The sequence below is a fragment of the Pseudophryne corroboree genome, chromosome 4, assembly GCF_028390025.1.
Source record: "Pseudophryne corroboree isolate aPseCor3 chromosome 4, aPseCor3.hap2, whole genome shotgun sequence".
NCBI lineage: Eukaryota > Metazoa > Chordata > Amphibia > Anura > Myobatrachidae > Pseudophryne > Pseudophryne corroboree.
The window spans coordinates 295,114,304-295,129,138 of record NC_086447.1 but is presented as its reverse complement, the minus strand read 5'-3'; the positions used below and the strand labels follow the sequence as shown (position 1 = coordinate 295,129,138).

The window sequence follows — 14,835 nt, the reverse complement described above, 5'->3', positions numbered from 1 at the left end:
TATCTGGATAAAAGATCAGACACTCTTCTAGCTGACGCCATCGTCAGTAGAAAGAGAACTTTAGTCGTCAACCATTTAAGATCTGCTCTCTTAAGTGGTTCAAACTGAGCTCCCTGAAGGATTTTAAGAACCAGATTCAAATCCCAGGGAACTGCAGGAGGAACAAACGGAGGTTGAATGTGCAACACTCCCTGAAAGAAAGTACGCACATCCTATAAGTTAGCAATCTTTTTCTGAAACCATACAGTTAATGCAGATACTTGAACTCTCAAGGAAGCTACTTTTAACCCCTTATCCAATCCTGCTTGAAGGAAATCCAAAATCCTGGATACTCTAAAAGATCTTGGATCCATACTCATTTCACTACACCAATGAATATAGGCTTGCCATATTCGATGATAAATACGAGCTGAAGAAGGTTTTCTTCCTCTAAGCATAGTTTCAATTACTTGTTGTGAAAATCCTCTTGACTTTAGGATAGAGGTTTCAACAGCCGCGCCGTCAAAGACAGACGATCCAGATGGCTGTGATAACAAGGACCCCGCATTAGTGGATCTGGACGTTGACGGAGCTGTATTGGAGCTTCCACGGACATCCTTAGTAGATATGTGTACCAATGCCTTCTGGGCTAAGCTGGAGCTATTAGAATTATAGCCCCCTTTGCTTGCTTTATTTTCCTCACCACCCAGGCTAACAGGGAGATTGGAGGAAACAGATATGCCAGATGAAATTCCCATTTCTCTGACAGTGCGTCTACAAGGATCGCCCCGGGATCCTTTGTCTTTGACCCACATATCTGAACTTTGTTGTTCAGATGGTATGCCATGAGATCTAACTCTGGCAGACCCCATCTGTTTACCGGAGTCTGAAACACCTCCGGGTGTAACGCCCATTCGGTTTCCTGAATGGTGTGTCGACTGAGAAAGTCCGCTTACCAGTTCAGCACTCCTGGAACAAACACTGCGGACAATGCCGGAAGATGGAGTTCTGCCCGTCTTAGTACGTGAGTTACTTCCTCCATTAACCTCTTTTGCTGCGAGTTCCTCCCTGATGATTGAGGTACGCTACTGCTGTTGCATTGTCTGAGCGGATCTGGACTGGTCTTCCTTGCAGAATGTCCTCTGCCTGAACCAGAGCCATATATATGACCCTTATTTCCAACAGATTTATTGGCAGGCAACTTTCCCTTATGGTCCATTTTCCCTGGAACCAGAAACTTTCGAATACCGCTCCCAAACCCTGAACACTGGCATCTGTTGTCAAGACTTGCCAATCTGTTATCCAAAAGGGTCTCCCCTTGTCTAGATGGTCCGTCGGAAGCCACCAGGTTAGTGACATTTTTACGTTTACTGGAAGCTTTATCATCTGTCTTTTTATTGTCTGATGTCTTCCATTCCATCTGGTCAGAATGAGGTGTTGTTGAGGTCTGGAGTGGAATTGTGCATATTCCACCATGTCGAATGTTGACACCATCAGACCCATCAGTCGCATTGCTGCATGGACTGATATTGTCTGACTGTGTAACAACTCCTGAGTCATTCTTGCACCTTGGATATCTTTTTCCAAGGTAAAACTATTCTTTGTAGACTTGAATCCAATATGGCCCCCAAATGAACCATCCGTTGTGACGGATTCAGAGATGATTTTTCCCAATTTATGAGCCATCCGTGTCCTTGTAGACAGACTATCATCTGTGGGAGATGGCTCAAGAGTAATTCCTGGGATTGTGCCAGGATTTAAAGATCGTCAAGGTATGGAAAAATTCTTATCCCGTTTGCAGAGATAAGATGCCATAACCACCATAATTTTAGTAAATACCCTGGGGGCTGTCGCTAGCCCAAAGGTCAAAGCCTAGAACTGAAAATGGTGCTTGAGGATGGCAAACCTGAGGTAACACTAATGGGATCGTGCTATGGGCACATGTAGGTAAGCATCCTGTTTATCCAAAGATATCATGTAATCTGCTGGTTCCATAGCCAAAACTATGGAACGTAACGTTTCCATGTGTAACCTTGGAACCCAAATGTATTTGTTTAACATTTTGAGATTGAGAATTGGTCGGAATGACCTATTTGGCTTCTGAATCAAAAATAGATTGGAGTAAAAACCCTGTCCCTGTTGTGTGTGGGGAACTGGGATAATTACCCCAGACTGAAGCAATTTCTTTCTGAACTGCTTCTTGCAGGGCGTTGGCCTTCGACTCTATACGAGACGGGCTGGTGCAAAAAAAAAAAAAAACCTTTGAGGAGGCTGCCTCTTGAAAGGGAAAACATAACCGAGAGATACCATCTTCTGCACCCAAGCATCTGTCGTCTACTGATGCCATATGTGTGCAAAGTGAAGGAGTCGGCCCCCAACCCTGGAGTCCTCCAGGCGGAGGCCCGCACCCTCAGACTGATGGCTTCTGTTCTGGTTTGGAAGCTGGCCGTCTATTGGCCCATTGCTTCTTACCCCTAGTTGATTTATTGAACTGGGGTTGCTTAAATTCCTCTCTCTTTTGCTCTGCCTTGCCATCGAAATGGCCGAAATTTCAAACCCCTAGGCAAAGGGCTAAAACACACTACACGGTTGTTGCCGGCCGGGAAAAAGCCGGACGGCTTTTTCCCGTGCCGGCATTGTAGTTAACAGTGTGAGGGGTAGGGTCCCTTCACACTGCACGGCCCCGGCCCGGCTGCCGGGTTGCAGCCGGGTCTCACCACTGGAAGGTCCGGCGGCCGGGCGGCCGCCGGGCCGTCCTTGGAGCCAGTGAACCGTGTGTGTGAAGGGGAGCTTTCACACACAACGGTTACTTCTGCAGCCGTGTCTGATGCTGCGCATGCGCACAGCATCACACACGGCTCAAAGCCGTCCTGTGTGATAGACACTGCCGGTTTCTCCCGGATGGCAAAAAGCCGGACAAAGTTTGTCCGGCTTTTTGCCATCCGGGAAAAACCGGAGTGTGTGTTACAGCCCTTAGGGTTATAACTGGACGGAATCCTGACCACCTTGGATTCAGCTTCCGATTCTAAAATATCTGTCAATTGTTTTCCAAACAGAATATCACCAGCGAAAGGCAGAGTTTCCAAAAAACTTTCTTGGATTCTGCATCAGCTTTCCAAGTACGTAGCCAAATTGCTCTGCGAGCGGCTACCGTCAAGGCTGATGCTTTAGAAGCAATCGTACCTATATTAATTGCTGCTTCTTCCAAATATTGCGCAGCTTGTTTTATACGGCCTAGATGAGACTCCTGCTCCCTGGTAGAAGCAGAGAGGCCATTCTCTAGTTCCTCCGCCCATTCTACCATTGCTTTCGCCATCCAGGCTGACCTTACAACAGCCCCTGAGAGAAAGTAAAAAAAATATATATTTTTCAAGAAACCATCTACTTTATCTGTGACATCATTCAGTGAGGTAGACGGCAATGGTAAAATAGATTTACGCACAAGTCGCACGACATATGCATCTACTTTAGGAGGAACTTCTCCTTTTGAACAGTCCGCAGCTGGAAAAGGATAGTAAGAATCCCATTTTTTTCGGAATCTTATACTTTTTATTGGGTGTAGCCCAAGGTCCTTCCATAACTTCCGTCAGCTCTTCTGACTCTGGAAATTCAGTCCTAACTGTTTTTGGATGTTTAAACATAGGTGCTTTAGATTTTGACACTGCTTTGGTCGATTCCTCCAGAGACAGACTTGCCTTCATGGCATCAATAAGCTCAGCTATATCCTCTGAGCTGAAAACCCTCCGACTGATCATCATATGGGGTATTTGAATACACTGTATCCTCATCTGTTGTATCGTTTTGTGTAGTCTGTAACATGGATGTATCTACCCTGGTTTTAATAGCCTGGCTACTTGTAGAAGCTGCTGGAACCAAACCATAAGGAGGGAGCTGCATGTATGGGTTAATAGTGTAACCTATTCCCGGGGGTGGAACTGCATGTGCTAATCTGCCAGCTCTTGTAGACCAGGTCTGTGCGACCACACTCCTTCTTGCAGGGCGTTGCCCCTTATAAGTAAGATACTGGGCTATTCCATGCAAAATCCTTTTACCAGATAAGCATGTTAAGGGTGTAGAAGTCCCTCTCTCATCTCATCAGACATGGTAAATAATCAGTTTGTTTTGTTTTTTTACAAATACTACACTCTCTGTGACTGAAAATCACCTATATAGATATAGAAGTGATATCAATCTGACCACAACCTGTGCACCTGAATTGAGGTTCAGAAACAATACTGACAAACATATAAAAGTCAGCAATCACACTAGCAGTCAGTCACATGTTAAAAATTGTCATATGAGAATATAATCAACCACAAAAATACTTTTCTAGTATGTAGGAGTACAATTACTGTATTTCTGTTTTTAAACAGCTATTACAAGTTTTTCAGACATAATATGCAGAAAACAACAGTACTGTACCTCATATGCATTGTGTACCAAAATTAACTAATTCATACTAACAAGTAGATAGAATCTTAGTACTGTATAACCCTTAATCAGTAGAGTGGGATACAGGGAGACTCACCCCACTTCCAAGAACGATCAATACGCTCGAAAGACGCTGAGTGGATTCAGACGCTACTAGTGTACACTGCCGCTCCGGTAACTGATAACGGACACAGACGCTCAGTGAACGATGAGTGTATGCAGACGCTCCTGTCTGCGACCCGGTCTCACAAACTCTAGTGTACACAACCGCAGCGGCCTAAGCTGCGACCGAGTACCCTCGTGGTAGCATCTGAGACGGAAGTGAGGTCATCAGTTCATGGACGGGAGACGCACGGAAACTGGTCATGAACTGGGGGGAGGGGCGACCAGGAGAGCATCCGACTCCCCCTGCTGACAAACTCCAGGGATCACGGCCTCAACCTAGTCCTGGCGCCTATCATCCCTAAAGCATAGCGCTGGAGCACTTGAGAGTGGCGGCGCATCAACCTCTGTTTGTAGTGTCCTCCAATACAGTGCGGCTGTGTCCGGAATCCCCTAGTAAGTGGAATCGATGCCTTACCTTCTACCCATGCTCCGGCCACAGCCTGGTAACGTCTGCTGGACCTGCTAGAACATCCGTCACACACGCCCGCCGAGACAGCACTGATACCCGAAGGTAAGCATTGTTGCGACACGGTGGAGAGTTGTTGGAGCGACTCTTTCTAGAATGCGTTTAAGACGCTGTTAAGAAAGATCACTCAAAACATAGTAAGACTATAAAAATAAAATAAAAGCTTAGGGCTGCTTTAACAACAGCCCTGTGACCGTGGTCCGGCTCCTGCCGCACCAAACAAAAAACTGATTTGACTGAGTCGGTGGGCGGGATTATATGGAGGATCCCCGATGCATCCTGGGAGGCCAGAAAGCTTGTGACTATTTGGTGCCATTTCCGCTGTCGCTCCGGCATATCCCAATGTTATCCTGTGGATAACCTGTGGACCCAGCCGGAGAAATTGTTATTTTTGGCATGAAGGTAGTAGGTGAAGGGGATCCTTTCCATATATGCCGAATGTAACACGCCCTTCCCCACCACCAACACCCCACGGCACCGCAAGTGTACAAGTGTATATGTACATGCCGGTTCCCATTGCTGACGACACTGCGAGTCGTCCTAATGTGTACTCACCCTTAGACTTCCCTGAGGACTGGAGATGGAAAACACGGATTTAGATTCATGGGAACCAGCTTTTCAAAATAACTAAAAGGTGCCACTCCATATGACTGAAAAATAGCATGCACAGACATGGATCATGGCAGCACAAATACTGTGGAGAAAGGGTGTGCAGTCCCCCCCTATTTTTAACCACAATAAGAGATGCTACCATGCTGAGGCTTCTAGTACCATACAGGAAAATAAAATACTGATGCACACTCTAAGCACTAAGAATTCGGATGGTACTTGCAAGAGTTTACCAAAATTATTTGGACTATCAATATCCTTACGTATTCTTAGATGCTGAGATCGTGCATCACCATTTGGCTTTTACCTGTAAAACACCGGGGGTGCTCATGCAACTACATAGTTATCTCCAAACTCCCCCCCGTGCTGCCATCAATAGTTATCCATAACCCGCAGTATCCCCTAGGAGCGTATAATCATGGATTGCAATGCTGTCTTTTGGATCTGCATCTCTACTGTGGTCTAATATTTTGCAGATTAATCCACTGTGCCCGCTTATTCTTTATTAAATGTTGCTCATAATTACCGGTACGTTGTTACCATTGCTCACTTTCAACAAGATTCACTCCTCAACTATGTTTATAGAATACAAATTATTATGCTGTATTGTTTTTATGGTTTACGGCTTCAATAAAACCTTTAAAAAGCACCAATACTGTCTGCAGTATAGTCGTTGCTCTGTTGTACCTTCAAATCTAAAAACTCCAATGTATGTGTTACAGGGAATTTGCAATGAATTTCACATAAAAGTCCTGTGTTCTTGCACAAGTCATTACTTGTGTAAAGCTCAGTACACATTGGCCGATATATTGTCCGAACGGCCAATATATAGTGAGGCAGTCGGCAGGTGTGTACCCCCGATATGACTAAACAACATCATTCACAGAAATATTGCGTTGGCTGTACAGCACAGCTGATGACAGGTATATCTTCTGATACATCAGCACATCAGGCTGTATGTATGGGTGGTCCGCCTACACCAGGGATGGGGAACCTTCGGCCCTCCAGCTGTTGTTGAACTACACATCCCAGCATGCCCTGCAACAGTTTCAGCATGGCCAAATAGCAAAACTGTTGCAAGGCATGCTGGTATGTGTAGTTCAACAGCAGCTGGAGGGCCGAAGGTTCCCCATTCCTGGCCTATACAACTTGCTGCGGGTGGGGCTGTCATCACATCTGGGCAGAAAAATTCAAATGTCTGTCCACCTGGGTTTTCTGACTGACTTGTTGAGCAGACGATCGCTAAAAGTGTATACTTACATGTATTGGCCGCACTTGAAATGCGACGGAAAGATCGCCAGCGTGTTCAGTCAGGTATGTACCTAACCTAAAGGTGCTTGGTCATAACAGTATAGAGGTCTATAACCGTCTCAAAATTTGCGCTTTAAAATGATTCAAATGGCTGAAAAAATAATAGGAATTTTTTTTCCCCTAATAAAATAAATTCTGTGGTTAAATTTGGAGTGCCTAAAATATGCCTGTCAATTGATTTCAGTCTTTTGAAGACACCTTTTAAAAGAAATAGCTGTAACTACCACCTGCAATCTTAAACACCTGTCCCATCCATACAGCACCCCCATATCTTTTAACTAATTATTCTGCACTTTGCAGGTTATCACCTGGCATGTAATTATTGGCCCAATTAAACTTCTAATTGACTAAATGATCATTAGGGATGGTGTCCAAGGGGTTCTGAACCAGGTCCCAACATTTTTACCTTTGAAATAAAAATGTCCTTACTTCACACTTGCTTTTTTCACGCAGACCCTCTGCGTGAAAAAAGCTGCATTAAATTGTATAGAAATTAATGCAGCTAAATTTCTTGTTGAAATTGGATCACAAAAACCCTGTGTCCGGCCAAAATTTCTCACGCTGTGAAAAAATAGAGAATTTTGGTTACCTACCGGTAAATCCTTTTCTCGTAGTCCGTAGAGGATGCTGGGGTCCACATTCGTACCATGGGGTATAGACAGGTCCACCAGAAGCCATTGGCACTTTAAGAGTTTGAGTGTGTGGGCTGGCTCCTCCCTCTATGCCCCTCCTACCAGACTCACTCAAGAAACTGTGCCCGAGGAGACCGACATCTTCGAGAGATGGATTTAAACACAGATAGTGGCGAGATTCATACCAGCTCACACATACAAGGCACATCAAGCTAACTAGCTTGAAAAAAAACTCAGCAACTGCTGAAACATTACTTACCAAGTAACAATGCAGTACATAACTATACAGAATTGTACTGAACCAGATAACAGTTGCAGGAAAACGAAGCGCTGGGTGGGCGCCCAGCATCCTCTACGGACTACGAGAAAAGGATTTACCGGTAGGTAACCAAAATCCTATTTTCTCTTGAGCTGGGGTCCACATTAGTACCATGGGGATGTACCAAAGCTCCCAGAATGGGAGGGAGAACGCGGAGGCTCCTGCAGAACTGATTGACTGAACTTCAGATCATCAGAGGCCAAAGTATCAAACTTGTAGAACTTAGCAAACGTGTTCGACCCAGACCAAGTTGCCGCTCGGCAAAGTTGTAACGCCAAGACACCCTGGGCAGCCGCCTAAGAAGACCCCACCTTACGAGTAGAGTGGGCCTTGACAGATTTTGGACAAGACAATCCTGCCGTAGAATACGCATGTTGGATAGTGAATCTATTCCAGTGAGATATAGTCTGCTTTGAAGCAGGACACCCAATTTTCTTGGAATCATAAAGGACAAACAGAGTCCGATTTCCTGTGACGAGCAGTCCTCTTCACATAGATTTTCAAAGCCCTCACAAAATCCAAGGACTTTGATGAAATTGAGGCGTCAGTAGCCACTGGCACCACAATAGGTTGGTTGATATGAAATGCCGACACAACCTTCGGAAGAAACGGCTGACGTGTTCTGAGCTCAGCTCTATCTTCGTGGAAGATCAAGTAAGGGCTTTTACAGGACAAAGCCCCCAATTCTGACACACGTATAGCAGAAGCTAAGGCCAACAACGTGACAGCCTTCCAAGTAAGAAATTTGATCTCAACCTCCTGTAGAGGCTCAAACCAGTCCGACTGGAGAAACTGCAACACCACTTTAAGATCCCAAGGTGCCGTATGCGGTACAAAGGGAGGTTGGATATGCAGAACTCCCTTCAAAAAGGTCTGAACCTCAGGGAGGACAGCCAATTGTTTCTGGAAGAAAATGGACAGGACCGAAATCTGGACCTTCACAGATTCCAACTGCAGGCCCATATCCACACCTGCTTGTAGGAAGAGGAGAAAACGTCCCAGTCAAAACTCCACCGCAGGAAATTTCTTGGATTCACACCAAGAGACATATTTTTTCCAAATACGATGGTGATGTTTAGACTTTACCCCTTTCCTAGCCTGTATTAGGGTAGGTATGACCTTCTTCGGAATGCCCTTCCGAGCAAGTATCAGGCGCTCAACTTCCATGCCGTCAAATGTAGCCGCGGTATGTCTTGATAGGCGAATGGCCCCTGCTGTAGCAGGTCCTCCCGAAGAGGAAGAAGCCTCAGCTCTTCCTGCAAGAAATTCAGAGGGTCCGCATACCAAGCCCGCCTTGGCCAGTCTGGAGCAATGAGGATCGCTTGAACTCTTGATCTCCTTACAAGCTTTAGAACTCTTGGAATGAGTGGAAGTGATGGAAACACGTACACCAACTGGAACACCCACGGAGACACCAGGGTGTCCACTGCCACGGCTTGTGGGTCCCTCGACCTGGAACAATAGCGTTGAAGCTTCTTGTTGAGACGAGAGGCCATCATGTGTATTAGAGGTAAACCCCAAAGGTCTGTTATTTCCTTGGACACCTCCGGATGGAGACCCCACTCCCCTGGATGGAGATCGTGTCTGCTGAGGAAGTCTGCTTCCCAGTTGTCCACTCCCGGAATGAAGATTGCTGAGGGCGCCAACGTGTGTCTTTCTGCCCAGAGGATGATTCTTGTTACCTCTGCCATTACAGCTCTGTTCTTCATTCTGCCCTGTCGGTTTATGTAAGCCACCGTCGCTACATTGTCCGACTGTACTTGAATGGCCCGAATTTTTAGAAGATGGGCCGCCTGAAGAAGACCGTTGTAGACGGCTCTTAATTCCAAAAGGTTGATCGGCAGGCCGGCCTCCAGACTTGACCACCTTCCTTGGACATAGCTAAAGGAAAACACCAAATACTCCACACACACACACAGGGGAGGGCAGACAGAGTTTCCCTCCCCCAAGAATGGCAAGAGAGACACAGAGATTGGAGCCAACCCACACACAGTGCTTCTAACCAAAGGGAGACCCCTTTTCAGCGCCGACTGTGCACCTTAATAGGATACACAGTCGTATTGCAGCCCCCCTTCCCCCCCTTCTACAACCCCCTGGTACCGTTTACAGATAGCTGGAGTTGCTGTGGAGGGACCTTTTTCTCCTGATCAGCGCTGTGCAGGCAGGAAAATGGAGCTGAACGCTGCTGGGTCCGCTCTGAGGAGAAGCTCCAGCCCCAAAATGGCGCCGTCTTCCCGCTTCATAGTATTATACTGGCCTGAGGATTGAGTGCTGGCTGAGATCCGGGGACCCAGACAGGCTTTTGGACCAGTGTAGTGTCTAGCGCTGGCTCAGGGCGCCGCACCATGTACCGCTGAGCCATCCCGGAGCACAGTTAATACTGCGCTCCTACCCTGCTGCTGTGATCTTCACACCGGCCCCCAGCTTGCTAGAGGGGTCGGTGCCTCACTCGCCACCGATTCTTCAGCTCTGTAATGGGGTGGCGGCATGGGGCGAGCGATCCCCTGCGGCAGGGAATGATCTGACCCCTCAGGAGCTCAGTGTCCTGTCAGCGGAGTAAGTGGCTCAGACCCCGCAGGGCAGACACTACTACTCCCCCCCCCCCCCTCCCCCCTTAGTCCCACGCTGCAGGGAGGCTGTTGCCAGCAGCCTTCCTGTAAAATTAAAAACTCTAAAATAACATTTTACTAGAAAAGCTCTGGAGAGCTCCCCAAGCTGTGACCAGCTCCTCCGGGCACATTTTCTAAACTGAGTCTGGTAGGCGGGGCATAGAGAGAGGAGCCAGCCCACACTCTCAAACTCTTAAAGTGCCAATGGCTCCTGGTGAAACCATCTATACCCATGGTACTAATGTGGACCCTCTAGGACGCAAGAGAAAAAAATACTAGGGAATATGCCCCACAGTCTAGCACATAACATTACTCCCTAAAAAAAATATATATATATAAATAAGAGTGTATAAAGATCTAAATACTTACTGCAGATCAGGACTCGACAAATCCCAGGGGACAGTTTTTGGTCCCTAGATTTTGTTGCCTGGCTACCAAATTATGCAGGGAAGCAGAAAGCAGCCCCAGCAGAGATTCATAGGTGTGCCTGTGCTGCGGCGGACATTTCATGCATTTTCAGGAGTGCATGTGCAGAGTGTCAATCTCAGCCTGCGCTGTCTGCTGTCTCCAAACTCCGGCAGCATAGAGCTCTCCAATAAGATGGTCTATGCGTGGCTGGGGATTGTGGCTTCGGAGGGGCAGAGTGAGGGAGGTTTGTTTGCCGCGGGGGTAGATTGACCGTAAAGGTTAGCTGCTGGATGTCCTTTTTGCAGAGCATTGGAGCAAAGAGCTCTGTCCACCAACAGTGAATGCTGGGCATAGAGTCGAGCATCCTGGAGTGCCAAATGTAAACGTGCTCAGAGGAGAACTGATCTGCTGTAAACCTGGGAATGCGAATGGCGGGGCGATGATATTAGGGCATTTGTTCAGAATAATGCTAGAAGGTGTGATAGGTGATTGACTGGTGAATGTTCACATTACCTGTGTGCACACTATATGAGTAGGCTAGTTCCTTAATATGTAAAAAGATGGAGCTATACTCTGAACTTCCAAAACGAAAGTCAATATTTATTGATAAAATACATAACACCAAGAAGATAAATACCAGATAACTCAACAGGTTTTAGACCGTGGACCCTTATATCACTTTCAGGTATATGACCCAGGAATGTCCCTGCTCAGACCCGGGTTTTTCACCTCTGAAAAATCCTGGGTTTTTGCTCGAGACCCCCTTTATACATCTCCTGTCAGACATAAGCCAGGGCTGCCAGGCTGCACTCATGTCACACTCCTATAAACACCGGGCGAGGGAAGCTGGAAGCGCACCTCCGACGACACACAGCCCAGTGTGTAAGCAGGCACCCCCGGCCCCTCCTGGCGGGGATTGCACTGATGCCCTTCCCATCCCAGACCTGCCCTAGAATGCATTTGATGTATGTTTTTTTTATTATTGATATTGCTATAATGATCCAATTTTAAAGTTCTTTTTGTGTTAATTATAGGTTTTTAATAGAGTGCATTAATAAATTAGGATTTTTTTTTATTTCCGGTCTATTCATTTATTGACCAAAGCAGTTCTGGTTTCTTTTGGTTACAAGCCACACTGAGGGCCCTAAGCAGAAAAGGGCCACCATGGTGGGTTTAGAGCAGTAGGGAGTGTCACAATGATTAAGGGTGTAACTACCTTAAGTGTAGGAGGGGAAGCTGCAATGGGGGGGAACAACGGAGGGGGTCCACCTTCCCTATCAAAAATACATGTGTTATATACATTTTTCATGATTGGGTTATAAATAGGGTCTCTTACAAACTGTTGCTATGGGGCCTACAACTATCTGGTTAACCCCCTTGCAATGATGTTATGATCCCAACAGGTGTGGAGGAGCTGCTGGCTAGGCTAGAGGGAGCAGGAGGATAAACAGATTTAGCATACTGTGAAGTGTAAGGAGGAGCTCCGACAAGCAGACACTACTGTACAGCGAGTTTTAGGATCTCTACCTGGCAACTTTTGCTCCTAACAAAGTCAGGGACGCAGGTGTGTAGAGCAGTGTACTGACATAATAAGCAGGGAATGGTACAATATTGAAAGCCTCTGGCAATACTTATTTGGGCCGAAATTTAATTTTGCCAATATTCCTGTAAAATCAGCCAGAATTTTTTTTTTTTTTTTTATAAAAATACTCCTTTGCTCCACCATAATTCATAAGCCACAGACTGCCTACTTTTCGAAACCAGGTGTTCTAAACTCCAACGCTCCACTACAAACAGGTCATGTTTTCAAGATTTCTGTCTGTGGAAACACTTGGGATAATTACTAGCACAGCAAAATAGATTTACTCACCTGCGCACGATTAAAGAAATCCAGGGGGTGGTACTTGAGGGTCAAAGTTGAAAACCTGACTCTAGCTAGACCATTCTTAAAGCCCAGTATGGAAAGGAAGTGGTATCTTTCTATAGATGCAGTGTGCTGAGCTCAAGTTACACACACCTGAATACGTAGACGTATCTGTAGGATACATATAATAGCCAAGATATCCAGTTACATGATGCCGTTTATACACATATGTCGAAGATAAACACACACACACATGCTTTTTGTTAGCATGAGGAAAGAAATGCGATGAGTGTTACCTGTACACCCCACCCCAAAATATTGAAATGTCAAAATATATAAACAAAAACATAAAAAAGGAATAACCCTATACATTAGCCCAGTGGTTCCAAACTCAAGGAACCCTAACTGTTCAGGTTTTAGGGTTGTGTCCCACCACAGATGGTTAAACCAAACCGAGATACTAATTAAACCACTTGTGCACTAGTATGGATATCATGAAACCCTGGACTGTTGGGGTGCCGAGTTTGGGAACCACTGCCGTAGTCTCTTCCTAATACTAGCTCTGGCATTAGTTATAAACTAATGGTATAAAGAGAACATCATGTGCATGAAGAATAGGCAAAGCCGTAGCAGGTTCAGGACATGTGTTTCTCCATTTGTGGTACTAATTAATGTATAATTTAGTTTTCATGTTAGCCAAATCGTGTTTTTCTCCAGTCCAGTAATTAGCCCCTAAATGTTATACAATGATACACAGAGCATGCTGCCCCTCTCACATGTCACAGGTAAACAGGTCCTATCAATTCCTGTACCAGCCTTGAGCGGCCTGCATCTGACCCAGCCGGGGCTAGAGACAGACTGCGCCCCCAAGATGCCCATATCTGCCATGGCGAGACCACCTACCTGATCTCCGCACACTCTCAGTTGTTACCGATGTGATCGTACGGTACAGCGCGATGCATCCAGCAATCACATCCTGGCAGGGGCAGCCCGGGTCTGGTGTGAGAGCACCTACAGCCGCCTCGCCTCACTACATAAGGAAGCGAACCGTCTAGAGTCTCTCACCTGTCATTACCGCCACACTGGTCTGGCTGGTTAGTCGGGTGTGAGCCCTGAGCCGCAGCACCACACTTTGCATACCTGGGCGGTTCCAGCAGGCAGCAGCAGCAGAGCCTCAGGTGTGACAAATCATACATTTCTCAGTGCAGGAGCCTCTCACGTTACAGGTAGCAGCAGGATCGGCTTTGCCCTCCATTCGTTATGGATGGCTATGAGGTTAGCACGCAGTGATGTGCAGTCGAGTATGCAGAGCCTCACCTGTCATTCTCTTATAAATAGACTGCAATCTTTTGAATATAAAATTGTTTAGAATAATACAAAGAAGTTATATATTACTTAAAAATATAATTTCTTCTTCAGGGTTCATAGCATAGGCGTTTCTATAATGGGTGCAGTGTGTGCGGTGCACATGGGCCCCTCCAGGGGGGCCCACACCGCGCACACTGCACCCATATATTATACTTACCCCACCAGAGTCCCACAATGGCAGCCCTGCAATGCGGACAGAAATCACTTGGAAAATGTCCGCAGCGGTCATTTCTGAGTGATTTCCGCATGCGCACTGGAGATGTCCCTGGGAACAAGGTGCGGGCGCCATGTTCCAGAGACATACGCATGTGCAGTAGACTCTGGAATTATGCCGGAGAGGAGGGGGCATGCGATGGTGGCTGAACGCTGAGCCCCTCCTCTCTAAAAACGCTCCTAGTCCATAGTCTACATAGGTAGAGACATTGGGGATGTAGGTGATTGGATAGGACTGGGCACCAAACAAAGCTGTTAGAGCTCCCTGGATGCTCCTGTCCCTCCATCCTATACCCCGCCCTCAGCCTAGGCTATTCAGTTTCGTTTTGGTGCCAGCAGGAGCATGTTGCACCGGGTGTAGTATGGCTGACCGGCAGTCTCCTGACCGCCGGTCAGCTTACCGACGCTGGGATCCCGGCGGGGAGGGGCGAATGCAGCAAGCCCCTTGCGGGCTCGCTGCG

The 14,835-nt window shown here is 46.7% G+C and overlaps 1 protein-coding gene across 6 annotated transcripts in view; it reads right to left on the bottom strand.

The window, feature by feature from the left end:
- GPR160 (G protein-coupled receptor 160) overlaps positions 1 to 14,004 on the bottom strand; it is a 58,883-nt gene extending 44,879 nt beyond the window's left edge. Inside the window, exons 1-2 of one of the 6 annotated variants that reach the window (XR_010176506.1) lie at positions 13,697 to 13,952; positions 12,800 to 12,964 (exon numbers count right to left, since the gene is read on the bottom strand). Coding sequence is in view for 1 of the 6 variants with exons in the window: in XM_063919601.1 (XP_063775671.1) it covers positions 13,859 to 13,989 (131 nt within the window). In the remaining 5 variants the exon portion in view is untranslated. Of the gene's footprint in view, positions 1 to 12,799; positions 12,965 to 13,696 lie in introns of all 6 variants that reach the window. The other 5 variants (XM_063919605.1, XM_063919603.1, XM_063919602.1 and 2 more) reach the window with 5 other exon arrangements.
- Between the last annotated feature and the right edge of the window lie 831 nt (positions 14,005 to 14,835).